This window comes from Pan paniscus, chromosome 3 (genome assembly GCF_029289425.2).
Source record: "Pan paniscus chromosome 3, NHGRI_mPanPan1-v2.0_pri, whole genome shotgun sequence".
Lineage (NCBI taxonomy): Eukaryota > Metazoa > Chordata > Mammalia > Primates > Hominidae > Pan > Pan paniscus.
Window position 1 is genome coordinate 93,136,117 of NC_073252.2, and position 27,904 is coordinate 93,164,020.

The 27,904-nt window shown below is 36.5% G+C and overlaps 1 protein-coding gene across 7 annotated transcripts in view; it reads left to right on the forward strand.

Moving 5' to 3' along the window:
* The window catches only part of BMPR1B (bone morphogenetic protein receptor type 1B), a 398,993-nt gene that overhangs the window by 345,431 nt on the left and 25,658 nt on the right, over nt 1–27,904 (forward strand). For all 7 annotated transcript variants that reach the window (XM_034958931.3, XM_034958930.3, XM_034958933.3 and 4 more), the window contains 6 exons: nt 8,774–8,876; nt 9,739–9,841; nt 17,873–17,969; nt 19,046–19,184; nt 23,943–24,135; nt 25,289–25,586. In XM_034958931.3, coding sequence (XP_034814822.1) covers nt 8,774–8,876; nt 9,739–9,841; nt 17,873–17,969; nt 19,046–19,184; nt 23,943–24,135; nt 25,289–25,586 — 933 coding nt within the window. The remainder of the gene's footprint in view (nt 1–8,773; nt 8,877–9,738; nt 9,842–17,872; nt 17,970–19,045; nt 19,185–23,942; nt 24,136–25,288; nt 25,587–27,904) is intronic.

Consider the following 27,904-nt stretch of genomic DNA (forward strand, 5'->3'; position numbering starts at 1 on the left):
GTGTGTCATTTGAGCTATTGTCCTGGTGATCAGGATTTTCCAAATATTTTGTCCTGTTTTCCTGATAAGCCATTTGGATGTCCTAAGTTGGTTTGATAGAAAGTGTTCAGTCAGGGTATCTGCAGTGGAAATTCTGTTGTGGGAAGAAGCTTGGCGTGTTCAAAAGAAACTGTTTTTTCTAGAGTACAGGGAGTAGGATCAGGGAGTAGGAACAGTAGAGCATAGTGGTAGGAGCTGAGACAGGAGGTATAGTGACTGTGACCTGGTGGGCTATATTAAGAACGTGATCTTATTCCTAAGGGTGTTGGGAAGCAAGTGAAGGGAGTTTTGCAGCAGGAGTGGTGGTAGGGTTGACATGATCTGATTTGTTTCTTTGCTGCAGAATATTGGATGTATTAGAAGGAGACAGAAGTGAATTCAAGAACAGTTAGGTCAGGGAAATTGAACAGTGGATTCAGTAAAATCAGTTCATGTGCAAGAAAATGATCTTGAGCTAGGGTGGTGCTGGTGTAGGAGTGAGTGAGATCTATTTGAGAAATATTTAGAAGATAGAGCTGTATGATGATGGATTAGATATCATCTAGGAGGACAACCAGAGAGGCTTTATAAGTTTCCAGATGTAGATTTAAATGCATAAGGTAGACTTTTAATGAAAGAGGACAGATGAAAAGAACCAAGTTCCAATCTGGACATGATACATTTGAGGATTTTTATATATCTGAGTAGAGGTATCAGTATGCAGTTGGATATGGATCTGGGGCTCAGAGAAGAGGTTGAGGAGAGAGGTCAAAATGCGCATAGCATTAGTCACTGTTTGCGGTGAAACAGATAACCTCAGAACCACAGTGGCTTATAATTAAAAACACTTATTTTTCATTCAGGGGTTTATAAGGAGGCTGTATCCGTGCTGCACTCGGCTGGGATTAGGTGGGCTTCACTTCATGCTGCTGTTTGAGTTTAGGCCTGCTGCACATTTCTTCATTTTTTTTTTTTTATTTTGGATCAGCAGCTACCCAAGGCATATTGTTTCTCACAGGAGTGTAAAGGAGTAATCTTTTAAGGCTTCTGCTCATATTGTGTCCTCTGACATTGAATTTTCCAAATCAAGTGACAAAATCAAGGTCACAGTCAAGGGGAAGCATTGTCCCTGGTAAAGTATGAAGAATTGGGATTAATAATAGAACAATCTACCAGTGTATGACTTGGCCATGAGACATTTAATGCTTGGGTAAAGGGGATGTCTGCAAGATACTAAAGAATTCACAATAAAGCAGTGAGTATGGTGTCACTGAAGCCAGGTTTACTTAGAGAGGTAGTAAGGTCAGCTATGTTGGATCTATTAGAGAGTAGAATAAGAACTGAAAAATGGCAATCAGATTTATAGACACTGATAACTGCAGTTTAGAGATATTTAATGTAGTAGAGATGGAAGTCAGACTAAAATGGGTTGTGTTATATGGTTGTCAAACTTTGATTTATGACAGCAAAGAAAAAGTAAACAAAAATACAGAAGAAAGAAAAACAGCCACAGTAAAAATGGAATCCCTCAAAAGAACATAGATATACCATTGCTGTCAACATCAATGGATTAACTTGTAGAAGTTAACAGAAAACTAATATTTATTGAATTTTTAATAAATATTAGCATGTTTACTTTTACCTTTCTTTATTCATTATAACATTCCTATAAAGAAAGTAGCACTATCTATGTTTGCTAGGTGAGAATTCCGAGGCTCTAAAAAGTTAAGTAATTTTCCATAGTTATGATGATATGATAGAAAAATTGTGTCCGGGACTCCAAAGTCCTGAATTCTTGGCCAGTGGCCAGTTCTGACGTTGGTTCTCAAAGGAGCAAACATTCACTCTTGAGTAAAAGGCACATGTATTTTCCTAATGAAGTATTGATTCCAGTTGAATCTTCCTGTGAGCTGAGATCAGTCATATGTGAATCACAGGGGCCACATTTGTTTCTTTGTCCTAAGACCTATATAAATCCAGGACTTTCTACTTCCATTCCTGTAAGCACACTCTACTCTCTACCCTCCAAATCGGTACTTCTCAGGCTATCTCTAGTGAAAGATAATTTTCTCTCCACAATAAATTGTATACTGATACTTTGCTGAATTATAATAAAAAACAAATTCTTAGAAAAATTAATTTTTAAAATACTTACAAAATACATGCTCCATTTTTATTGCCTAATATTTACCTTCAACAGACATAAATTTGTTCCTTTAGATTGCTATACAAGTTTTCATTTTTAAATTCACCCCTTCCCAGATCAGTAGCAAGCAGTTTGCTGACCTGCAGGGGAACACACCTTGAGTAATGCTACACTAAGTATTACCCTTCTAGGTAAAACAGTTTAAAGGATAAGGTTGTATTTTCTAATGTGTACCTTAGAAAAGAGCTGGTCTAAATTGTCTGGCTTGAGGCCTTGTTACCACCCAGATCTTAGTCAAACTGAGTTTTGTGGTAGGTTTCATGTTCATTATCACTTCCACCTCCCTGGAGAGAATAATCCAAAAGGAGGCAAGAGTGAATAGTACTTAAAAGAGAACCTGAAATCCCACATGCTAATTTAGAGGACATGTGCAAGGTTTTAGAGGCTTGTAAACTCCTTTTCAGTACCATTAATTACTCTATCAGCCTTCGCCAAGGCCAGAGTCATTCTTGGCTTGATCTCTGTCAGGTGCAGATACGGCTGCTTCCAAAATCCATGCCATTTCCACTGCTCATGATATTCACATTAAAGGATGTAGTACAAACATAGTGTGACTGAATACAGTAATAGAGCCTTTTTTATATTTATATTTCAAAGTAAGGGGTAAAGCCATTGTCCTCTCTCCCTCGAGATAGCATCTGTTTTCTAAATATCTTTCCATGTGTCAATTTGCGTTGTAATCCATCGAGTTCCATTTCCAGATTCTACTCCTAGGATGACAGACCATCACTGCATACCTTGAGTGCTATAGTTTCCTTGAGTAACTCTCCTTATGTGGCTTTCAACATGCCAGTGTTCTGTTTCAGTTTCCTGTCCTAGCAAGTGTTATCTCAGCCTTGTTTATATATTTTTTCTCTATATAATCAGATCTGGCTTTGCATATCATTCCTTGTTTTACTTGATGTGGTCTGTAATCACATTTTTGTTTCTATCTTACCACCTCTCTCAAGTCCCTCCACTTCCTCACGCATGTTATGCATTTAAAAAATTATTTTTGACTATTTTCTTCAAAGACAATCTTTAATACTTCTTTACTTATCTTATTGGTTTCTTACCAAGAATTCTCCTGCCTGGGCAGTTTTCAGGGTTTACAGATGTAATAAATCAAATTGAATGTTTGCACAAAGGATGTGCAAATGACACCAGGCTGCTTAAATGAGGAATTAGATAAGCCTCCAACTCTGTATCCTGAAGAGTCACAGGTGGAAGAAAGAAAAGCTTAGGGGCTGGAGCCTTTTTACAAAGTTTGTGTTAACTCAGGCTTTTTAAACCTCTTACTGAGTGTGGTGGTATGTTTTCAAACAGGTGCTCCTGACCGTAGGTCTCAGAGGATTTAAGCGTGCATTGTTCCAGTTTGTTTGCACGTTTTACCTTGCATACTGAATGTCATTATAAACCATCCAGGGTTTTATTTTTTCCACGGTTGCCCAGGCCATTTAAATATTGATCTATTTAATTATTTTTTTCCAGTAGAAGATGTTGATTTCAAACCATTGCACCTAAGAGAATGGTGGGTTCTTCATTAGAACTTCTTTTTATTATTATTATTATTATTATTATTATACTTTAAGTTTTAGGGGACGTGTGCACAATGTGCAGCTTTGTTACATATGTATACAACATGTGCCATGTTGGTGTGCTGCACCCATTAACTCGTCATTTAGCATTAGGTGTATCTCCTAATGCTATCCCTCCCCCCTCCCCCCACCCCACAACAGTCCCCGGTGTGTGATGTTCCCCTTCCTGTGTCCATGTGTTCTCATTGTTCAATTCCCACCTATGAGTGAGAACATTCAGTTATAAGAGGCTGTGATTTTAAATTCACATATGGAGGCTTTTATAAGGAATAACTCTCCTCTTGTACCTCTCATTAGTCATCAATGAGAATTTTAGATGGTCCCAGTTTGTTGCTGGAGTTAATAGAAAGTGATAGTGCAGGGCGCTTTAAAATTATACAGAGAGAACTCTTGAAGATTTTTGAGCAGAGACAAAAAATGTAGGATTTATCAGGCTTGCTATATGGAATGGATTAGAGTTAGGAGAGGAGAGAGGAAGTCCTGCAGGAAGGCTCTCAGAGCTGTCAAGGTGAGATGTGGTGAGGGTCCGCATTGGGTGAAATTATACTAATGCTGGTTGAATGTAAAAACTGAGACAATTTCAAAAAATCTTGTACCTCATAGAAAAAAACAAAATGCTAAATCATTTGGCAAGGGTACCAGGGAAGGATGTCTGATAGTTACATGATCTTGAGGATAAATAAAAGGGGCATCTCTCACATTGGTACTTTGTCATTAATGTTGTAACTTCACCTTCTCCCAATACTGTGACCCCTCAGAAGGAAAGCCAGGGAAGGGGAAAGTAGACTCATATGTATTTCACGCTATATTCCGTCCACTGCTATGGGAATCCATCATCTAAGATGATAGGGGAAAAGAAGTAGGATTCTATTACTTTAATAATTACCACACTCAGCATTCTTCTTTGGTTACTTCACAATCAGTAGAAAACACTTAGGCAGCTTATGATGTCTGTCCCTATTCCTGGAAGTTAAATGACTTTTCTCTTTTCCAGGATTGGTGGCCTTCGTAGACTATGAGTTCCTCAAAATGCACCCTTGCATACTCAGCACCCAGCTCTGCTGGAGTCATAGTATGCTTGATAAGTGTAAAACATACCACTGTTAACAAAGCTATGAGCAGCTTTCAGCTATTTTAGTTAATGGACTAAAAAGCTGCACCCTTTAAATGGTAATTCTAAAAGTTATGTGTATCTTTGCGTTTACCTGTGACAAAAACTGAAAACCGACTTTACTCCCTTGAGTGAGAAATAGATATTTTAGAAGAAAAGATGTTCTTAAGAACTTGTTTACAGATGACCTAAAATCAGTTAACCTTTAAAAATCAATTCTGACTAAAATGTAAAAGAAATTCAAAAGAAATTTAAGAGTTGTTGTAGGAAAACTGTTAATCTTTCCAGCCAGATGCAACTGAGCAGATACCCATCATATAAATATAATGCTTTCAAATTTCCTATCACTTGATTGAACAGAGCAGATAAACTCTTTTTAACTAATACTTTAAATAATTGTTTTACAGTTAAATGAATCTTTATGAAGATCTAAACTGTTAGAGGAAAAGTTCTACAATAGTCTCTTCTCAACTGTGGTGGCTATATGAACAACCCTGGGGTTTACAATAAAGAAACATAAGATCTTAGTGGAATAATAGAATTAAAGGGACCAAAGTTTGGGTAAACCTTGTAAACACTATATTCATGTGAAATAAAGATGCTATCAGTGCAGTTTTAGACATCTTCTAAAATTGGTTTCTAACCATTCTACAACAACTAATGAATGAGTTGGGTTCCAGAAGGCTATATTATAAATCTGTTTTGACCATAATAAATGAAATAAATTTTTGACTATAATAAATGCATCTATTCTCTGAATGCGTATCCACCTAAAAAGAGTATCGCTTGGTCCCTTGAAGTTTTAAAACAGGTAGACACCTTTTTTGCAAGTGTATGTTCACCTGGGCACACTGAAAATCTCTTGAGGTGGTTAAATGCCTGATGATTTTTCTAGATGTTCCTTCTAGACAGTCCTTTGCTTTTGGAATATTTGGGGAACTTAAGGAGCCTAGAACCTGTATAATCATCCAAGAATTGTAACAAAATTGTTTCTGTTTTGTTTTTCTTTCTTTTTCATATTCTTTTTCTTCTCTCCCTGAATCCTCTTCAAGAAAAACAAGACTTGCATTATCACTGCTTTGACTTCATGCAGTCTTTAAATTCTCAAGTGCTTTGCTTTTTCATGAGTTAACATTATGTCAGGAGGCAGTTAGCACTGGTGACTGAATATCTTGTGCACTCAACTACTGTTTCATTTTGCTATCACTTTTCTTCGTCTATAACACAGGAACAGCATTTTTTAAATGTTACATCAATTGTCTTTTTATTTCATTCATAATCATTACTACAGTTCCCTGATTCATCCTATGTTCATGTATATATCTCACTTATTTTCAATTTTGTTTAAAATTATTTCCACTTTTATTTCCTTCATGATTCTTCATCTCATCTTTTTATCACTTCCAACACTCTGGGAACGAGGGTAACAATCTCTATACAAAACTAAGCTTAAACATGGCAACCAGGCAGCAGAATGTTCACATAGGCCAATGGTAAGAGTTAATTGTGACAGCCTGTAGCCATCTCTTAGAGGTGGGCAAAATTGATTAGCTTTGACTGCGGAACATAGCTTTGTTTCCATTTGTACTTGCTTTAGGGTTGCAAGTTTTCAAGTAATTCTTGAACTTCTGTAATTGTAGTGCTAGTTTCCAGTTGATGTTCCTTGCTGGAGAGCAATGTCAGTGAGAAGCATATAAATTAATTTGCTTTGTGGCAGCTAATATGCCATTGAAATGGCTGTCTTGCCTCCTTTCTTGTCTTCCAACTAAATATTTGATTCCTTTATGAATTTATGGCTTATAGGGGAAGGGACTATTTTCTCAGGGTCTCCCCTCTTTATATTTTTAGCTCCTCTCTCTTTGCAGACAAGGGGTGTGTATTTTTAAAGCTTGAATTTACTGTCTCTGATGTTTCTTTAAATTTCCTAGGACATCATAGCAGTAACTTGACAATAGCTTTACCAGCTTTTTCTGTGCCATTTCTTTTTTATTCTTAACAGTTGCCTAGAAGTGCATTTCTATTTACTCCTATTTTGAGTAAGAAGAACCCATGATAAGGAGAAATTAGTCTTTAGATTTAATTTAGGGTACTTCTCTAGCCCCTATACCTTCCTGATATCATAAAATTAGGATGACCATATTTTCCGATAATTTTTGAATTTTGATTTAGATGAGAAATGTAAGTTATACATGTAGTCTAAATATGAAGGAAAAGAATAAAAAAGTCACAGGTGTTACTTGTTCATATTGTTTAAAGTAAATTTCTAAGGAACAGATATTTTAATTATTCCCTTCGGTGTTTACGTGTTTTACATTTTTATAGCAATTTCAGTAAATTGGTTAAAAAGGCCTGAAGAGTTCAAGGCATGGGCTGTTCAGAGACAGTCTTTCTTCCACAACAATATTCATGCTTTTTGACCTTGGTATAAGAGAGGGATTTATCATTGGCCCTTTTTAGCCATTCATTAGTATGTTTGAATTTTGTTGTGCTGGCTCTTATAAAGTGAAGTATTTTGGACCACTTGAGGCTTATAAGACAAGTAAACAATTCTGAGGGTGTTGATAATAACTGAAGGGCTAACATATAGCAGCATGCTGCTACCACTAAGACAGAATAGACAAACCCACAAATCATGGCTAGTATCGTTCTCAGAGCTTTATTCCCATGACCTTTCAAGATTACATTGCCATATCTGTCTTGGACGCTGAGCATGCATATATATGAGAAAAGGATAGAGATATAGTTTAGTACTTTATTTCTTAAGACATTCAGTGCTGGTTTATGACTTATATTGAGAGTCTGCTGGCATTCATCACCCAAAGTTGTGAAGATATCAATGTCTGTTTACAAACAGTTCTGTATATAACAGATGTGTTTTTTATTTTAGTCCCAAAGGGCATAGCAGAAAACACATGGTGAAGTGAGAGGCCCTTGATTCAAGGCCCAGTTCCATAACTGTTTGTTCTTTGATCTTGTACAAGTTTGCTACCCTTTTATAATTTTAATTTCCTCATCTGTAAGATAGGAATAATAATACTTTCTTTTTCTTATTGTTGAGAGGATTAAATGATGTAGAATAAGTGAAAGTTATTTTTAATCTGGAAAACCATACAGAATTTAAAATTTTATTTCCTCTCCACTGTCTTATCAAGAACCCTTCTTTCTGTTGCCCATCTTTACCCCACCCCCAAATGAAGCCTATACTTCTTACAACAAAGCTTAATTTCTTCATATGACAGGACAGCCCAGAAGCAGAGGTACTAAATGTCAGAATCTCAGTTATGCCATGCTGATCCCAAATCCTACCTGTCTTTAGTTTTTGTGCTTTAATAAGAAATAAGTGTATTTCACTATCTCAGAGCAAGAACAGTATAAACAGTCACCTGCCTGGATTCACACCCTTGCACTCCTTCTCACTAACTGTAAGACTTTTGAAAGTTACTCAAGCCCCCTGAGCCTCAGTTTCCTCATATAGAAAGCAACAGTAGTGCTACCTTCCTCACAGAGTTTGTCTGGATTTGTTTGGAAAAGTAGTATCTGTGAAGGGCCAAAATAAGTGTTCAGTAATTGGTATCTATGGTTTTTCATGGTAATTAATGATGTATATTATATGGAAATGTTAGATCCTTCTTTTTCACAAGTTTCTGGACAAAGGAGATATTACAAAATGTTTTTATGTTTATTAAATCCATTTTCATAAAAGGAAGTTTTTGGATTCTCTTAACAGATCATTGACATTCTCCTTGTTGCAATAAAACAAATGATACACATCACTTATTTCCTTTTCCCCTAGACACACACACACACACACTGACTCACACACACACATTCTGTTTCTCACTTTGCTTGTTTGATCTTCAGCACAGACGGATATTGTTTCACGATGATAGAAGAGGATGACTCTGGGTTGCCTGTGGTCACTTCTGGATGCCTAGGACTAGAAGGCTCAGATTTTCAGTGTCGGGTAAGGTAGATAACTTGATTCTGTAACCTTTCATTGGCTAGATTTCCAACAAGTTTCAAGCAAGATAAAACCATTCTTTTTCTTGGCCAGCCCATTTTTAGTATAGTCATGTGCTGCACAAAAACATTTAGGTCAGCAGCAGATGGTATGTATGATGACAGTGGATGGTGGTCCCGTAATATTATAGCACCATATTTTGACTGTACCTTTTCTATGTTTAGATACACAAATGGATACTATTGTGCCTTAATTGCCTACAGTATTAAGTTCAGTGACATGCTGTATGGATTTTTACCCTAGGAACAATAGGCTTTATCTTTTGGCCTATGTGTGTAGTAGGCTATACCATCTAGGTTTGTGCAAGTGTACTCTGTGATCTTCTCACAATGACAGAATCACCTCATAACACATTTCTCACAACATATCCCTGTCTTTAAGTGACACATGATTGTAATTTAGAAAACTGAAATTTTCCATTGGACCAATTCTTCCTTCGTTTTGAAATCAAATATTATTTTTATTTTTGCTGTTAACGTCTTGTTTAGTGTCCCATTAGAGCATCTTCCTCAAAATCCAATTTAGCTTGTTGCATTAATCCAAGCCTTCTTCCTCAGTTTATACAATGCACACTAGTTATTAGAAATGTAGTAGTAATTTCGTTGAAATGCAAAAGTTGCAATAAGATAATACATGGTAGCTTGAAATAAATTACCTTATAGAGGAGAACATATTTAAGGTGTTTGAGTGAAATTGTTAGAATTTTAAATTAGTTCTCTAAATAGTGACTATTTTTAAAGTTTTAGATGATTTGACTTTGAAATTTGGAAGAAACTCACTAATAGCTGTTTGGGTTCAATTATAGGACACTCCCATTCCTCATCAAAGAAGATCAATTGAATGCTGCACAGAAAGGAACGAATGTAATAAAGACCTACACCCTACACTGCCTCCATTGAAAAACAGAGGTAAGTGAGGAAGGCTTCCAGCCTGGAAAATCACTAGGTATCATGAAATAAAAACTAAAAACTAGAATCGTTCTCTCTCAATCTACCTGTACCACTTTCCACTGCTGGAGCAGAGCACTGAGGCCAGATGACATGGAACCATCATTCGAAGACATGTGCAAGTAGTTTGTGGGAAAACAGTCATATGTGACTTCACTTTTATGATTTTTATTTTTTCCCACTTCTGTTCAGAAAATTGCTATTCCTAGAGTTTGTAGTGTATTTCAGGGTGGAGGCGGGAGCTAGCATTCTGCTTCTCCCTGAAAGTTATTCAGAAGTTGTAGTTCCCCCAAAAACTACCATTTGTCTATATTTATTTTAAAAGTAAAGACCATATAAAGGACTAAATTAAACATTATTTGCTATATGGCATTTCCTTTTTTTATGCTAGAGTAACAGCTTTTAGTCAAATTGTATCAATATATTGATAAAACGGGGAAGGTATCTAAAAGTTTTAATTTCAAAACTTACCCATTTAAGTGTTGTTCCTTTAAAATGACAAATATTGCCTCCCAAGATATTGCCTCCCAAGAGACCTTTTGTTTGCAACAGGTCTCATGTTCCCTTTCTCCTCCTCCATGCTTTCAACACACACACACACACACACACACACACACACACTCTCACACACACACACACACGGTTTTTTGTTGTTGCAGAGTTTTAAGTCCTAAATCTTATCTAAGTGATTTAAAGTGATTTTTCATGATTGATTTTATTTCTTGAGAAGAGAAAAATCTTTCCAACAAAACATAATGGAATTTCATGACTTTGTTTTGCTTTCTCTCTCTCTCTCTTTTTTTTTTTTTTTTTGAGACAGGGTCTTGCTGTGTTGCCCAGGCTGGAGTGCATGGTGTCATCATAGTTCATTGCAACCTCCACCTCCTGGGCTCAGGCAGTCCTCCCACCTCAGCCTCCCCAGTAGCTGGGAAACAGGTGCACACCACCACACCCAGCTAGAATTTTGTGACAAATTTTTTAACATTTGTTCCTGTTCTAGCCTAGAAAGCTATACAAGATTGATTAATAATGATTCACATCAAAGCCTCACCAGCATTTTTTTTAATTGTGGCAGGCAACATGCTAGGTATTAGGAATACAGAAATTAATGAAGAAAATTATTCCTCCCAAGAAGTATACATTAGAATGTAAGAGAGCACCGTGTCAATAACTATATTTGTTCAGGAATATCTCATTAGTAGAGCTAGATTATAAAGTGTATTAAGGACATAACAGAGTGAGTGGCTGGCTCTACCTGGGGGAGGAGGTTGTCAGAATAGCTTCCTAGAAGTGATACTTGAACAAGACTTTAAGGATGAACAGGAGTGTGCTAAGTGGATAAGGCAGGATAGGCTTAGTATATAGAAAGTTTAAAATTTAAATGGCTAACTTTAGCCACATAATCTGCTAAAAAGTACATTAATTAATCCATTTTAGCCTCACAGCAGCCCTGTGAAGTACATAGAATTGTTCTTCCAACTTTAAAGACAAGGAAAACACAGCACCGGAAAGTTTATTAACTTTGAGTTTGCATAGCCTATGAGTAGCAGTGACTCTAAACAGATGCAGTAGTTAAGTGCAGAGGTCTGGTTTGTAATATTGGAGAGCCATTTGCTAACTACAGGAGTATGAAACAGCATGACTGGTTGGAGAAAAATCCCATAATTAAGAGAGATGAGGGCTGGGCACAGTGGCTCACACCTGTAATCTCAGCAGTTTGGAAGATCAAAGTGGGAGGATCGCCTGGGCCCAGAAGTTCAAGACCAGCCTGGGCAACATAGCAAGGCTCCATCTCTACAAAAAAAAAAAAATTTTAATGATCTGGGCATGGTGGTATACATCTGTAGTTGCAGCTACTAGGGAGGCTAAGGTGGGAGGATCACTTGAGCCCGGAAGTTCGACGTTACATTGAGCTACAGTCCTGCCACTGCACTGCAGCCTGGGTGGCAGAATGAGACACTCTTTCTAAAAAAATCTTTTTAAATAAATAAGAAAAGAGAGATGGGGCCAGATTTCAGTCCAGTTAGGAGTGTGAAGGTGAGAGAGCATTATCTGAGGAGGATGTAGGAATTTAGAAAAATAGTAGAATAAAACTCCAAAGGACAGAGTAAAAAGGCTTAGAAAAGGAGGGTAGGAACAATGAGAAGACAAGTTCTTGGTCCAGGGCAGTGTGGAGATGAGGATGCAGGAGTGGCTGGTGGACTCTACTGAGCATTGCGTAAGGTGGCTGGCTTTGGTGGGGTTTAGTAGCATTAGAATGCATTGCTTTGAGCTCTGAGGATCTCAGGTGGTACTTAGGCAAGATCTTTCCAGATTCCACTGCTTTGCCAGTGCCTAGGCAAGGTCTCTGCAGAGTCTACTCAGGTAGTGTCTAGTTCCAAAGTCTCTGCAGATTCTTACCTTTTTGGCCCAGCTGTTTTGGGGTCAAGTAAATGTCACTGCAGATTGTAGTCTGAGAGCACTGATGTTTTTACATAGCTATACCACAGAGCTGCTGCTTTTTTTTTTGACTCTACCATATACACATGTACAGTTTTTATTGAAATTGTACTAGATATTTTACTTTCTAGCTATATGATTTTTTTCTTCTATTTCTTATTGCAATTGTGAACCATCTTCTAGTCTTATAAAAACAGTCCTGGCATTTTAAGCAGTTACAAACTAATTATCGGAGAGGTGATAGTAGTGACAGAATGCAGTTTTGTTGTGAAACCACTGGTGATTCTTAACTTGCCTCTCAGAGTGAACCAGACTTCCCCCGGGAGTTCTCAGTTCTACTTCCCAGAGCAGTTGGAGTGACAGCGCAGGTAGAAATCTGCTGTCCTGGAGAGAGCTGAAAGCTGTGGGCTCTGCTATTTTCCTGATAGGTATCTGGAACTGTTCACTTTCTGAGACTCTGGCTGTGGCTTGAATGTTTACATTGTTAGTGCTCCGAGCACAGGTAATGGCAGATTAAAACATGACCAGCGTGACCAGCAGAAACAAAAGGTTTATTGATAAGGATCACCTATTCATGAGAGAAGACAAGGAGGCTGCCGGGGATAGGGTTATGGGGCAAATGAAAGGCAAATGGGAAGGTAAAGCTAGCCTTAAATAAAGTGCTTGATGGAAAGGAAAGAATCCCTTGATCCTTCTGGTCTCATTGCTCTCATAAATCAGAAATATAATAAGATAAGTAATACACAGTGTTCTTGCAGCTCAGGGTGTATCCTGTATCTTGCATTTACATGGAAAGTAAAAGGCAGTGAAGCTTGGAGTCTTAGTAAAATTATATCATTGGAATGGAAAAGTATTATGTGTTCATATACTGATAATATATTGACATTATAATTATGTGGATAGTTCTAGTTTTGGTTGAGTATCTAGCATTCTCCTAAAATCTAAAATTTTTGCAAAATCTTTCATTATCTTTAAAATTGGAAATGCATTTAAGCTAAGTTTCCAGTCGCAGTCTTAACATATTTGTGTGTTACAGTGTTTGGATGCCTCTATCTGTATAAAAATATTGTGAGTTGTGCTTTCACTGGTTGAGGTATTATGACACCTTGAATTTATTTTTAACTCTTTATATAACCTAAGAGAGGGAGGAATGGAGGAAAAAATTTACTAAGACAATTTATTGTGTTAAATTTTAGCCTGCATAACATTAAGAGTTTACAGATTATTTTCAAGATTTACTAAGCAGCATGTTTAGACAATGAATGCTCAAATTATATATAATTCCTGTTTGTCTTGAGTGGCTCCTTGAATGGCTCCTGTTGAGCCCTGAATGACTTTTTACAAGTGCTATAATATGTCAAGTTCCTGAGCTCCCTTTTCCTGGATTATTGGTAACATTTCTTAATTTATTCATATAATAACTGCTTTAGTAGCCTCTCATTTAGTGTTTTCAGATGCAGATTACTTTCATTAATATTTTGCAACTATTACAAATCATAAATAGCTGTTAAACATATATATTTTAGACTGATGAGTAAATCATAACACTGACCATCATGAAGTTTGGATAAGAAATTCATAGTGGATTTTAGTTTGTAATAGATAATCCAAAGATTTTCTGAAATATTTTGAAGATGTTTTTCTTTTTTTAAATTTCAGATTTTATTTTTACTTACAAGGGGTACATGTGAAGACTGTTACATGAGTTTATTGGACCCAGGTAGTAAGCATAGTACCCAATAGGCAGTTTTTCAACCCATCTCCCCTCACCCCCGTTAATCCACAGTGTCTGTTCTTGCCATGTTTATGTCCATGTGTGCTCAGTGTTTAGTTCCCACTTATAAGTGAGAACATACAGTGTTTTGTTTTCTGTTCCTTCATTAATTCACTTAGGACTGTGGCCTCCAGCTCCATCCATGTTGCTTCAAAGGATGTCATTTTATTGTCTTTTATGGCTGCGTAGTATTCCATGGTGTATATGTACCACATTTTGTTTATCCAACACACCATTGATGAGCAACTACGTTGATTCTGTGTCTTTGCTATTGTGAATAGTGTGGCAATGAACATAAAAATGCATGTGTCTTTTTGGCATATTCCTTTGGATATGTATACAGCATCACTCCTATTCAGCATAGCACTGGAAGTCCTAGTCAGAGCAATCAGACCAGAGAAAGAAATAAAAGGCATCCTTATGAAAAGAAGAAATTAAAGTATCTTCACTGATGGTATGATCCTATACTTAGAAAAACCTAAAGACTCCATCAAAAGACTACTAGAACTGATAAACGAGTTCAGCAAGGTTTAAGGATACAAAATGAATATACAAAAAATCAGTCAGTAGCCTGCCTTTCCTTCCTTCCTTCCTTCCTTCCTTCCTTGCTTCCTTCCTTCCTTTTCTTTCTTTTCTTTTTTCTTTCTTTCTCTCTTTCTCTCTTTCTCTCTCTCTGTCTCTTTCTTTCTTTCTTTCTCTCTGTCTCTCTCTTTCTCTCTCTCTCTCCCTCCCTTCCTCCCTTCCTCCCTTCCCTCCCCTCCCTCCCCTCCCTCCCTTCCTTACTTCCTTTTCAAGATGGAGTCTCTCTCAGTCACCCAGGCTGGAGTGCAGTGGCATGATTTCTGCTCACTGCAACCTCCACCTCCCGGGTTCAAGCAATTCTTCCGACTCAGCCTCCTCAGTAGCTGGGATTACAGGCGTGTGCCATCATGCCCAGCTAATTTTTGTATTTTTGTAGAGACGGGGTTTTGCCATGTTGGCCAGGCTGGTCTTGAACTCCTGAACTCAGGTGATCCGCCCACCTTGGCTTCCCAAACTGCTGGGATTACAGGCGTGAGCCACTGTGCCCGGCCAGTCAGTAGCATTTCTATACACCAATAACATCCAGGCTGAGAGTCAAATCAAGAACACACTCCCATTTACAATAGCCACAAAGAATATGAAATACATAGGAATACAGCTAACCAAGGAGGTAAAAGACCTCTACAAGGAGAACTACAAAACACTGCTGAAAGAAATCAGAGACAACACAAATGGAAAAACATCCTATGCTCATGGATTGGAAGATTTATGTTCAGTTTATGTGTTCATGATAATTTCCTAGATGTTTTGATCTGGGCATGCAGTGTGAAATAAGCACATCATGGGGCTGTGCATTAATCCTTTGAGCACATTATTGTTTAGTAAGATGGTATCCTTGTTCTTAGGAAGTACCCTCTGAAGTATTTATAAGTGGATAGTGGCATTATGTCTACAACTTTAAATGATCCAAAAATAATACAGACACACAAATAAGTAAACAAATAAAAAATTTGAATGCAAATGTATGTATGCATATTATACATAAATATTGAGAGAGAGAGGCATTGAGAAGGCAAGATAATTATTTTTAAAATGATGAAATGTTAACAATGAGAAATCTAGGTGAAGGGCACATTGGAATTCTTTTTTCTTATTTTTTTTCTGTAAGGGTGAAATTATTTCAAAATAATTAAAATCTTTGTTCACATTGATGGTAAAATAGAAATTACTGTTACCTTTTAAAAAGAATATTTGACAATATGTATGAAAAGACTTAAAATATATTTCTTATGAACTAACACACCTACTTCTGGGAATCTTATTAAGGAAATAATCATTAGCATGTGCAAAGATGTATGTGTAAGAGTGTTTATTACAGAATTGTGTATAACAAAGAAGGCTTATGGCAGAATCTTTAGAATCTCCTGAATGTATGACAGAAGATTCACTTTCTAATTAGGATGATTTTATGTATAATACAATTTAGTCTTTAAAAGTCAGGTTGTAGCTGGGCACAGTGGTTCACGCCTGTAATCCCAGCACTTTGGGAGACCAAGGATCACTTGAGGCCAGGAGTTTGAGACCAGCCCGGCCAACATGGCAAAAAGCCATCTCTGCTAAGCATACAAAAATAAGTGGGGCGTGGTGGCTCGTACCTGTAATCTCAACTACTCAGGGTGCTGAGGCACAGAATCGCTTGAACCCAGAAGGCAGAGGTTGCAGTGAGCTGAGATTGTGCCACTGCACTCCAGCCTCGGCCACAGAGGAAGATCCTGTATCAAAAAAAAAAAAGTCATGTTGCAATAATAAATAATTTCAAATAGGTGGGAGGACACTGAATGTTCCCAACACAAAGAAATGATAAGTGTTTGAGATGATGGATATGCTGTCTGATCACTGTTCATTATGTATGTATTAAAATATTATAATTATGTGTCAATATAAAAATCCTGTTGCAGAAAAAAATATTTGTTGTTCTGGAAAATGTTCACAGTATTATAAATGAGAACAACCTAGTTATAAATCAGTATATATTATATTTTGCTCATGAACATTTTTATTGAAATGATACTGTTAGCAGTAATTTTTCCTGAGTATTGAAGAGGTAGTGATTTTATTTTATTTTGGTTAGTTGATCCTTTTCAGTTTTTCTTCATGTAACATATAATACTTCTGAATAAAAAAAGTTACATTGAGTGGAAGAACGTTCCCAGCCAAAATATTTAGGTGGCCATATAGTTAAAGGTATATAGTACAGTTGGAAAACGTCTTGTCCATAGCATCCAAAGTCATAAATTACAATACTACCTTTTGAAATTAAACGACAGTAATCACTCTCTCAAAGGTAAATGGTGCCTTTAATAAGAATGGTACTAATGGTATTACTATATAAGTGCACCTGGTTTTAAGTCAGTTTCCTCAAAATATGTCCCAGAAATCACCCGTGTAAAATTTACCTGGGATGATTATTAAAAATAAAGTACTTTGAATGGAAATCTTTGGGGTTAAAGTCAGTGAATATACATTGTATAAAGCTAAGTCATTCTTATTTATATAAAATTTGAGGAATCTGATTTGTCAAGAACTAGAGTTAAAATGAGTAGTGTTTAATAATTTGTTGTATAAAAGTATCATACATTCTTTGGTTGGAACATATACTTTGTTTTAAAATATGATTCAGTTTAAGAAAAAGTATGGATTTTGAACACATTTTTGTTTAAAACAATGCACAACCATATATTCTCTATTTGGCAACATTTGAGGGGTCCACTTCCTTTTTATCCACTATAAGATGACTTTATATACAACGAGTTATGTTTTATGTCCCATGAATTATATAGATGCTTTTTTATTCAAATTCATGGTATAGGGTACTCCAGAGACCACATGAGAAGAGCCTATGAACCCATGAGCTGCGTCTGTAATAAAGATGAACTACCTGTTTCTATTGTGGGTGCACAGACCCACTTAGCTTTGTTGATGTTCTTTCTGTAGTTTTATCCTGTGTCGAGCCTGTTCCTTCCAGACAGGAAGAAATGTGTGCTCTTGATTAAGTGCCTAGATGAAGGATGATTCACGCTAGTCAAACTTATTTAATTTTGAGTATATATGGGTTTTTAAAAAATTAATTGGTATGTGAAAAGGATCTTTCACATTTTGTGCGTGATACTTAGCAAGTACCTTTAGGAAAGAGTTGCTTTCTTATTTTTAAGTAAAAATATTCTCTAGATTATGGCTCTTTTTCTTTTTAATTTCAGATTTTGTTGATGGACCTATACACCACAAAGCTTTACTTATATCTGTGACTGTCTGTAGTTTGCTCTTGGTCCTTATCATATTATTTTGTTACTTCCGGTAAGTTTCTAACATGTAGATGCAAAATTTTTAATTTATAATATCTTCTTTTTACTAATATTCTGCTTTTGCCTGTTAGTGTTTCTCACCACAGCTTTATTTATCTTAATTAGATCTTATATTTAACTGAAAATGTCTGTTACTGTTGATAAATATTTGTCCCAATGAAGTTACAAATAGATACCTATCTCATTTCTGCTTCAGACTTCAAAACTACCCATATAAATATTTCATCCCTAGGGAAACTAGGGTAGTTAGAGACTTCAGAGACTGGTTGTTACTTAGGTTTGATTCCAAGCAGAGAAATGGCCATGTTGAACTTAAGAGTTGCTCAAATTCCTTATTTTCTAAGCTATAACGTTTCTGATTATTAAAAGATTTTAAACATAATTTATAGATTAATCATTAAAATAAGGTCCTTTATTATATTAAATTCGGTAATTCCTAATTATTTTTAATGGCCTATGAACTTATTTTCTAGATTGTGAAATATTAAGGACCTTGATATTTATGTCATTTGCCTTTTGATTAATTTATTACTCATTTGAGTTACTCTGCAAATGGTCAGATTAATTGATTCAAATAAATTCATTTCTAATTGAAAACAAGTATTGACAAAAAGTTTTTAAAGATTAAATTTATATTATTTCTTTAGATATGACCTTATATAAGAGAGTTAGCTATAATGATTTTTGTACACCCAAAATTTACATCTTTAATTAATTAGGGACCTTAGAAAAGATTTTAAGGAATAATATTGGAGCTATTTAGAAACACTAGTAGAATGTAGTCTGCTTGGATATATGCAATTTGAAATAAATAAAAGAAGAAAAATTGTAGATGCTTGAGACTGAGTAAAAATACGTAGTTTATTTAGTTTATTTTAAAAAATAGGTTAGCCAAACAGTAATGAGTTTTACTTGGGAAACCATAACTAAGAGTAAAAAATATGAAGCATTTAATGTATTATATTTAGGTGCTAAAATAAAACTGCTGTGATTACCATTTTAGTTGCAATATTTTACTCCGTCATTGCATTTCATTATCTAAAATTATCTTCATCTATCCATCTTTAGGTATAAAAGACAAGAAACCAGACCTCGATACAGCATTGGGTTAGAACAGGATGAAACTTACATTCCTCCTGGAGAATCCCTGAGAGACTTAATTGAGCAGTCTCAGAGCTCAGGAAGTGGATCAGGCCTCCCTCTGCTGGTATGAGAAGAACACATCTTGAATTTAAAGGAAATGTTTTCTGAAAGAACTGTCAATGAATATGGGGTTTCACTTACTGAAATAGGGCACTGGACAAGGAGAAAGCTCTATGCAGTCTGTTGGACATCTGATCTCAGCTGCAGGGCTTCCTGATAACATTTTGACATATTGAGAGTAAGGTGATTGTTTTTTAATGTAGGTGTATGGTTACAATCCAGACCCTCAGACATTCTGATAAAGAGCAGATTAGACAACATTAAACACGGGACCATCTTCCCTGTGTTTTCCATAAGGATAGCATTACCGCACTTTGGCCTGGCTTTTGAAGGCTAAAGTATTACTACCAACTGGCTTCTCAGTATTTCTACAGAGAAAGAGGGTTGCTTTTCAGCTGTGGGGTTTATGTTTCAGGGTAAGTTCTGGCTTTTCCATTCAGGAGAAGCTTCATTTTCTGATGGTCAGCACTGCCAACCTTGAAGAGAATACATGAGCAAATACAATTTGAAAATCAATAGTATTACACTTATTTTTTTCTAAAAGAGATGTACAAATAGTAAAATCCCTTTTGGTATTAATGAATTAGATGCTCTTGGAATTTAAACTGAGTTCTTCCAGTGTTTCTTGCCTTCAAACTCATCTTTCCCATTACTGTGGAGTTCTTTCTCCAAAACCAGTGATCTTGCACTGTTATGTCCTGGGTAAAATATCCTAATACCCAATACTGCTTGCAGGTCTTCTTTCCCAGCTTGGTATGTGTGGCACATAAACTCAACCTGCCTTCCTGACGTCTCCTCCCACCTCTTCCCAGTATGCTGCCTGGGCTCTAGCATCACCTTTGAGTAATTGTTTCTCAAATACAACATATATCCATGTCGTTGCAAATGTAATCTCTTTACTGGACATCACTCCAACTCATGGCTCAAGGCCTACCTCATGTTTTACCTCTGTGACAACTTCTCAGTTACCCCAGACTAAGCCAGTCTATTTATCTTCTGTGATAACATTTTATTTTTAGCACTAATAATGGCCATTTAAAATAATGTTATAATTAGTGGTAATGTTCTTGTGTCTTTTGGTGGAGTCTGTCCTCTTTGGGGTAGAGGTTACATTTTGCTCACTTTCTATCCCCAGTAGAGTGGCTGATTTATTAAAGGCGCTGTTCAATAATTTGTTTTTAAAAAGCTTTCAGCTCCTACTTTTAATAGCTATAAAAATACTGTCTTGTTTCTATAATCCAGATACCAAAAAATAATATTTGGCTCACATAATATAATGATTAAAAGCATATATTCTCAAGCCAAATTGTCTGGGTTCCAATCCTGGCCAGACATTGGCCTTTAAAACTAAATCAAATTCTCATTTAGTCCTCATAGCAACCCTATAAGGTAGTACCAGAAATATCAGTATAACCCTGTATTACACATCAGGGGATACAGGCCCAGATAGGTCAGCTAGCTAGTACGTGGAGAAGCCAGGATTCAAACCCAGATGATCTGTGCTCTTAACATTAGTGAGATGTGAACTAAATGTTGGTTAAATAAAACAAGAAAGTGCATTTGATGGCGGTAGGATGGGAAGGAGGGTTCTATAAAACTCAGTTCAATAAAGAAAAAGTCTCTATTACAGATTTATTTTCTGGTTTTAAGATTTGGTTATTAAGATAAACAATGCAGAGGTATACAGTTCTCTCTCCATATATTGGTATGTGAGTGAATACCTCATCTTAACATTGATTTGTTATTAATTTTAATAACATAATGGGCAAATTAGTGCCTTATATATAACCACATACTTGGATCTTGTGTTTAACAAATGACTTTATACGTGCCCTTTAATTTTGCATCTTTTCTTTTTCATAAAATGTCAATCTTTTCCTACTTTAAAAGGAAATAATATCGTAGGGCTGTTGTAAGAATTAAGACTGTGTGTGTGTGTGTGTGTGTGTGTGTGTGTGTGTGTGTGTGTGTGTGTTCTGTGTGTGTCTTCTCACAGTCCTGGAATAGTGATAATTCTTTATAACTCCTTATACATTCAGTTATTCTCAGAGTACATGAAATATAGTGATCTTTTTGAAAGTACAGTTATAGTCATTGTATCTTACAGGCATTTTATTTATACAATCAATCTAAAAAGTTGGTATCTAAGAATGTAATATAGAATTAAAGTTTAGGTACAGAAGGACCAGAAACATTTGCTAAATCAAATAAAAACTAAAATAAATCAGTTAAAAAATTTTGCAGTTATATTTTTAGGTCCTTACATGTTATAATAGCTTACTTTCTATCTTTGGGATAAGTTGTTCCTATTCTATCAAGTATCGCCAATTCTGTCAAAACTTATAATTAAATTCTAAAATGTATTATCATTAGAAAAAAAAGCAGATGCAAAACTGCTTATGTTAGGAAATTCTCCATAGACTTACATGAGCAATGCTTTGTAAGATCTGTAAATTAAATATTTTTCTTTAATAAATGTGGGAAGTTTCCTCTCAAATGAGTGATTTCCCTGTGTATGAATTTGGCTCCCAACTGGTGCCCATGTTGCTCCTGTTTCCTTGTTTGGGAATGGAGTACAGTGGACTCAACATGATGTCTCATGGCGCACGGGGCTCCTAAAGGGAGGACGGCTGCATTACACATAAACTTGCTTGCTTATTTCCATCAAGCTTCAGTGGCTTCATGGTACATCAGCAGTTCTTTTTTAATAAATTACGAAATTTATAATCTTCATTATAAATAATATATAATATATAATGTCCCCCCAAAATGTTCATGCCCTAATCCCCAGGATTTTTTTTTTTTAAGACAAGGTCTTACTCTGTCACTTAGGCTGGAGTGTTGTGGTGCGATCTTGTCTCATTACAGCCTTGACCTCCCAGGCTCAAGCGATCCTCCCACCTCAGCCTCCCAAGTAGCTTGTCACTACGGGTGTGTGCTACCACACCTGGCTAATTTTCATATTATTTGTAGAGCTGAGTTTTTGCCATGTTGCCCAGGCTGGTCTTGAACTCCTGGACTCAAGGGATCCTCCCTCCACAGCCTCCCAAAGTGCTGGGATTACAGGCATGAGCCACCGTGCCCAGACCTAATCCCTAGAATTTTATGTTCTATGACAAAGGTGAGCAAAGGTTGCTGACGATAAGATGAGATCATTCTGGATTATCTGGGGTGGCCCAATGTAATTGCATGGCTCTTAAAAGTACAAAAAGAAAAACTTTAAGTTCTTAATTGGTGTAAAGTATATCTCTACAAAGAATACATTCCAGTTTGCTGATCAGGTGTTATAAGAGTTATACGCTAGATTCCTTATGTCCTCTAAATTATATAAATTGTAATAGATGCTTAGCCCTTTCAGTCTTGGAACCATTGATATCAGAGTTCTTCAAATATTTTACTGTAAGTACAGATGTGATGAAGATCATATATAAAGAGACATTTAAATTTAATGCCACTTAACTCATATTTTCATTCTCTTTGTCTGTACTCCACTCTTTATAATATTGTTCAGAGCTCTCTTAGAGCTTGGTAAATAATATTATCTCCAACTTGTTAACTTTCTCTTATTAACTTTTCTCTCTAATATGCTGGTTTGTCTACCTGTTTCGCATTTTTTATTGTGACAGTTAACTGTCTCATTACAAAAATGTAATTTCCATTAATCTTTTCTTGCTTATTTTTTATTCAATTTTCATTTCATTTAGAGTTACTTGGTATTCTGTATCTCAGAATTCCAGTATGTAATCTGAAGAGGTTAAATCTACTTGGGTTGTTTCTGTTGACTCTCATTTATAGTGACTGTTTCTTTGTTCTAAAGAATTCATTCTCTATAATCTTCTCTCATTCTCTTCCTTTCTTCTCTCCCTCCATTTTTTTTGTTCTCCTTTTTCCTCCCCATTCTTGGATATTTCCTTTATTTCCCTGTGAGCCCAGGAGTGCATTACAGTTTATTTCTTATGTTATACCCATGATCAAGTTGTATGGTGGCAAGAGTTCCTTCAAAGTACTATTATCCCGCCATAGTCACGGCATGAAAAGTATTCTGCAAATGGTTTCCTCAAGAGAGCATTTGTAATGAGGAGCCTTGGCATGCTACCAACCCATAGCAAATTTAGTACCATTCGATGCTCTCTGCTTAATGCTGAAGCCCTAGGTTCAGTTCCTCTGGTTTTAAAGGAGTCAGAATTTAAACTCTGGATTCCAGTTCTGGTATTATTCTTTGCCCAGACGGCAGCTTGGTTTATCGTTCCCTGGTCTGGTCTCAACTCCTTCCTTCCCTCCCTCCTTCCTCCCTCCCTCCCTTTTTTCTTCCTCCCTGCATATAGATTGCCTTTATTTCTGTATGTGCCTAACAATGCATTACAATTTTGTTTTGTTATATTTATACATGATTAGGTGTATGGTGACGAGTCTCTTCAGAGTATGTAGTAGTCCATTATAACGGGGAAGTGCAAGTATTCTACTCTGCTGATTACTATGAACCTACTCAGGTTTTTTCTCTGAGAAAATAATAATACTAAAATAAAATATTTCATAATTTGGAAGCAGTGTTTTGAACATTCAGAATCCACACTCAATCTCAAATATGTTTAAAAGAGTGTAACATAAATTAATAAATAAATACAAATAAGTTGTCTATATAGAGAAAAATACTAGCTAAATATATTTTACATGCAGTAATCGTTTCTTCTCTGGAGAAAAAAAGATTAAACAAATCTGTAGCGCTGTGAATACACTAACAGTGTGTTTTGGGATTTCACAGGTCCAAAGGACTATAGCTAAGCAGATTCAGATGGTGAAACAGATTGGAAAAGGTCGCTATGGGGAAGTTTGGATGGGAAAGTGGCGTGGCGAAAAGGTAGCTGTGAAAGTGTTCTTCACCACAGAGGAAGCCAGCTGGTTCAGAGAGACAGAAATATATCAGACAGTGTTGATGAGGCATGAAAACATTTTGGGTGAGTAAAAGTCTGCATAGCTATGTTCAGGGTTTCCTAGCTTTCCTCTGTCTTTCTGTTAACATCTGCATGTTAACTCATCTGTCTAGACCCGTTGCGAAATGTATTGAAGTTTTCTTCTTGGCATGGGCCCAGGAACATCATAAGTTTCTAATGGGAGACCTCACAGGAGGAATGACTAAGGCACTTCTGTAAGTGAGTGGTAGGCTGGAAATGGAATACTCTCAAATATTTTTTCTTTAGAAACAGGAAATGCAAGTGTAAAACCAGAATTTCTTAGGGTTTCTTAGGAATTTGAAGGAACTTATTTTTGTTTAAATGTTGAGAAAAGTTGTAGGAATCTTATCTGCAGGGTTTATTTATATCAATAGTTTATATTGAGAATTGATTTTGTTTCGCAAGTTAGAAATGATCTGTCTGGATCGTTCAAGTAGAAGGAGAGTAAGCTAATCAGTGGGGTATATTCCTTAATTCAAGAATTCAAGACCCTGTTTTGCAATGTCTTATGTGTAACTGTAATACCATAAAGTAGTTTATATACCATAGTAGTTTGTAATACCATAAAGTAGTTTAAACATCAACTACTGATTAGGAAGGGACCATATTTTCAGATGTAAACTCTTAATCTTTCCCTACTCCTACAGGTCTTTTTCTTTTCTTTTCTTTTTTCTTTTTTTTTTTTTTTTCGAGATAAAGTCTCGCTCTGTCACCCAGGCTGGAGTGCAATGGTGTGATCTCCGCTCACGGTAATCTCTGCTTCCCAGGTTAAAGCAATTCTCCTGCTTAGCCTCCCGAGTAGTTGGGATCACAGGCACATGCCACCATGCCCAGCTAATTTTTGTATTTTTAGTAGAGATGGGGTTTCACCATGTTGACCAGAGTGGTCTTGAACTCCTGACCTCAAGTGATCCACCCACCATGGCCTCCCAATGTGCTTGGATTACAGGTGTGAGCCACTGTGCCTAGCCTTACTCGTACAATTTTGATTGCTTCTTATTGGTATTAGTCATTTAATACCATCATAGGCATAGTCAGGAAATTGAATGAAATGCTAAACAAAAATTATCTATGACAAAGAATGATGTTTGAGAATATGAATTATTCCTGATACTATTTGGAAAACACTAAACCTTTTCATCTTTTTTCCTTTTAGGTTTCATTGCTGCAGATATCAAAGGGACAGGGTCCTGGACCCAGTTGTACCTAATCACAGACTATCATGAAAATGGTTCCCTTTATGATTATCTGAAGTCCACCACCCTAGACACTAAATCAATGCTGAAGTTAGCCTACTCTTCTGTCAGTGGCTTATGTCATTTACACACAGAAATCTTTAGTACTCAAGGCAAACCAGCAATTGCCCATCGAGATCTGAAAAGTAAAAACATTCTGGTGAAGAAAAATGGAACTTGCTGTATTGCTGACCTGGGCCTGGCTGTTAAATTTATTAGGTTAGTATCAAAGTGAACAAATACATGTTTTATGACTCTTTTCTGTTACTTTTTATTTTGTAGCGCAGTGCTTCTAGGATATTTAGTAGAAGAGGAATATCATTAATTTTGACATTTGACGGGGAGAACCACCAAACATTTTATTAGCAACACAGCATATTTGGGTCTGTTCTATTGTTTCTATGCTCATCAGAGACATTGCTTAGAGACTGTTCACATTAGGTTTGCAGCTGTCATTAAGTTATATAGAAAAGAAGTAGCTAATTCCTGGGAATACGTAGTCAGAATTCTGCATAACATTTGCAAGTAGGAAAAAGTTTTGGGGAAAATTTACAGATTATATATGGATAAAGACAATTTTTATATGGTATAGGAAAGATAACTTGCATAGATGTTTTGGGAGAAATGTTAGAAACTAATAAACAAAACCCAGCTGTTATTCAGTACTGTTATCCTGTACCTGAAACAGTGAATTTAACATCTGTGCACATAAACCAGAGCATGTTGTAAAACAGTGGTTTTCAGACCCTTAGGGCTGCTTGGGTTACATCAGTAGCTTCTGCACAGTAGGGAGGGGAGATGATAGTTGGGACTCTATTTTGCTTACTCTTACTTTAATCAGAGAGGCTCCTTCCATCTCACAGATGATTTAATTCGAACAAATGGTTTCTCTGTTTGGAAAACAAAACAAAATGAGCTTGCAAACCACTGGTGTAGAGAAATCATCGTATAACTACCTTTTAAAGAACTCAGTTTAGGCTTAGCCATTAATAAATGTTGGATCATCTTGTGGATTTTTCTAAGTAAGACTCTGTAATACATGGAGAGGAGCACAAAGAAAAAGTCATGGAGATTATTAAAAGTTTGGAAAGTAAAATTCACAAAAAAAGACTGATTGATTGGTATTTTCGGCCAGAACTGAAGGCTGAGGTGTGATTTAATAACATACCCCAAATATATGAAGGTCTTCACCATGTAAAGGATGGGAAATTGAAGTTCTTGATCTTTAAAAACAAAGCAAGAGGAAATGATTTGGACTATAGATTTAAGTTAGAAATATGAACCTCCTGCCAATAAAGATTATTAAATCCTTTCTCCCTTCTGATTTTTTTTTCCTCTGACCTACAACCCTTTTCAAGTCTTCCTATAAAAAAAAAAAAAAATCCCACAATGCTTCTTAAATTACCAGCCTCTCTCTCCTTCTCTCACCCTGTTAAATTTCTCCCAAGAGTTCCAAAAGATCATCGGCTTCGAAAACCCAGCAATTTGTTAATAGTCTTGTAATTTGGCTTCTGTTCCATTCTCTTTGGACACTGCTGTATTCAGAGACACCACTGGGCTTGGTCACCAGAGGCCTTCTCTATTGCCATCACCCTATCCACAGTGTCCAAACCTTTCTTTCTCCTGTTTTCTTGGTGTATCTCTGTACTCCAACTTCTCCTTTCTCTCTCTCCACTGGCTCTGCTCTCTTTTTACCTCTTACGTATTTTCCGACTGCTAGATTTCCTGCTGTATCTGCATTTCCTTCCTAGTTCCCAGTTTTGGCTGATCCATTCTTAATATTAGGTATCTGACATCATCTTTCGTTCCCTAACTTTTGATTTGCTCAAGTGAATGAATTTTCTTTCCACAATGTTCCCATTTGTACTGGGCCAGTGTGGGCCTTCTATACCATTTTTCTAGATTCTGGGGTGAAGCATTTTGAGTTACTTTCTCTTTGTCTCTCCTATTTCCAGTCTTTTGTACATGCTGCCACTGAATTTATTTTCTTGAAGCCTAATTTTGGGCATCAAAATAATTTCATAGTTTCCTGTGGCTTCGTATTAAAATGTAGTTAGAGTCCCTTGGTGCAGTGGACTCTTTTCTTTTCTGACCCTGGGCTATTCTTCTGCCCTATTTCCACCACACTTCTTACCTTTGGCAAGATTTATTCTGAAGACTTCACACTTCTCATACCATCAAGTGTTTATAACATGCTTTTATCATTACCCGAACACCCATATCCCCTTCTGTATCTAGATCACAACTACTGATCTTCACAGTTTCTTCCTTTGAGACACCTTCTTTTTTTTATTTTTATTTTTTAGACAAAGAGTGGCTCTGTCACCCAGACTGGAGTGCAGTGGCACCATCACAACTCACTGCAGCCTTGACGTTCGAGGCCCAAGCAGTCCTCCCACCTCAGCCTCCTGAGTAATTGGAACTTCAGGCATGTGCCACCATGCCTGGCTAATTTTTTTTTTTTTTTAATAGATGGGATCTCACTATGTTGCCAGGCTGGCCTCAAACTCCTGGACTCAAGTGATCTTCCTGCATCA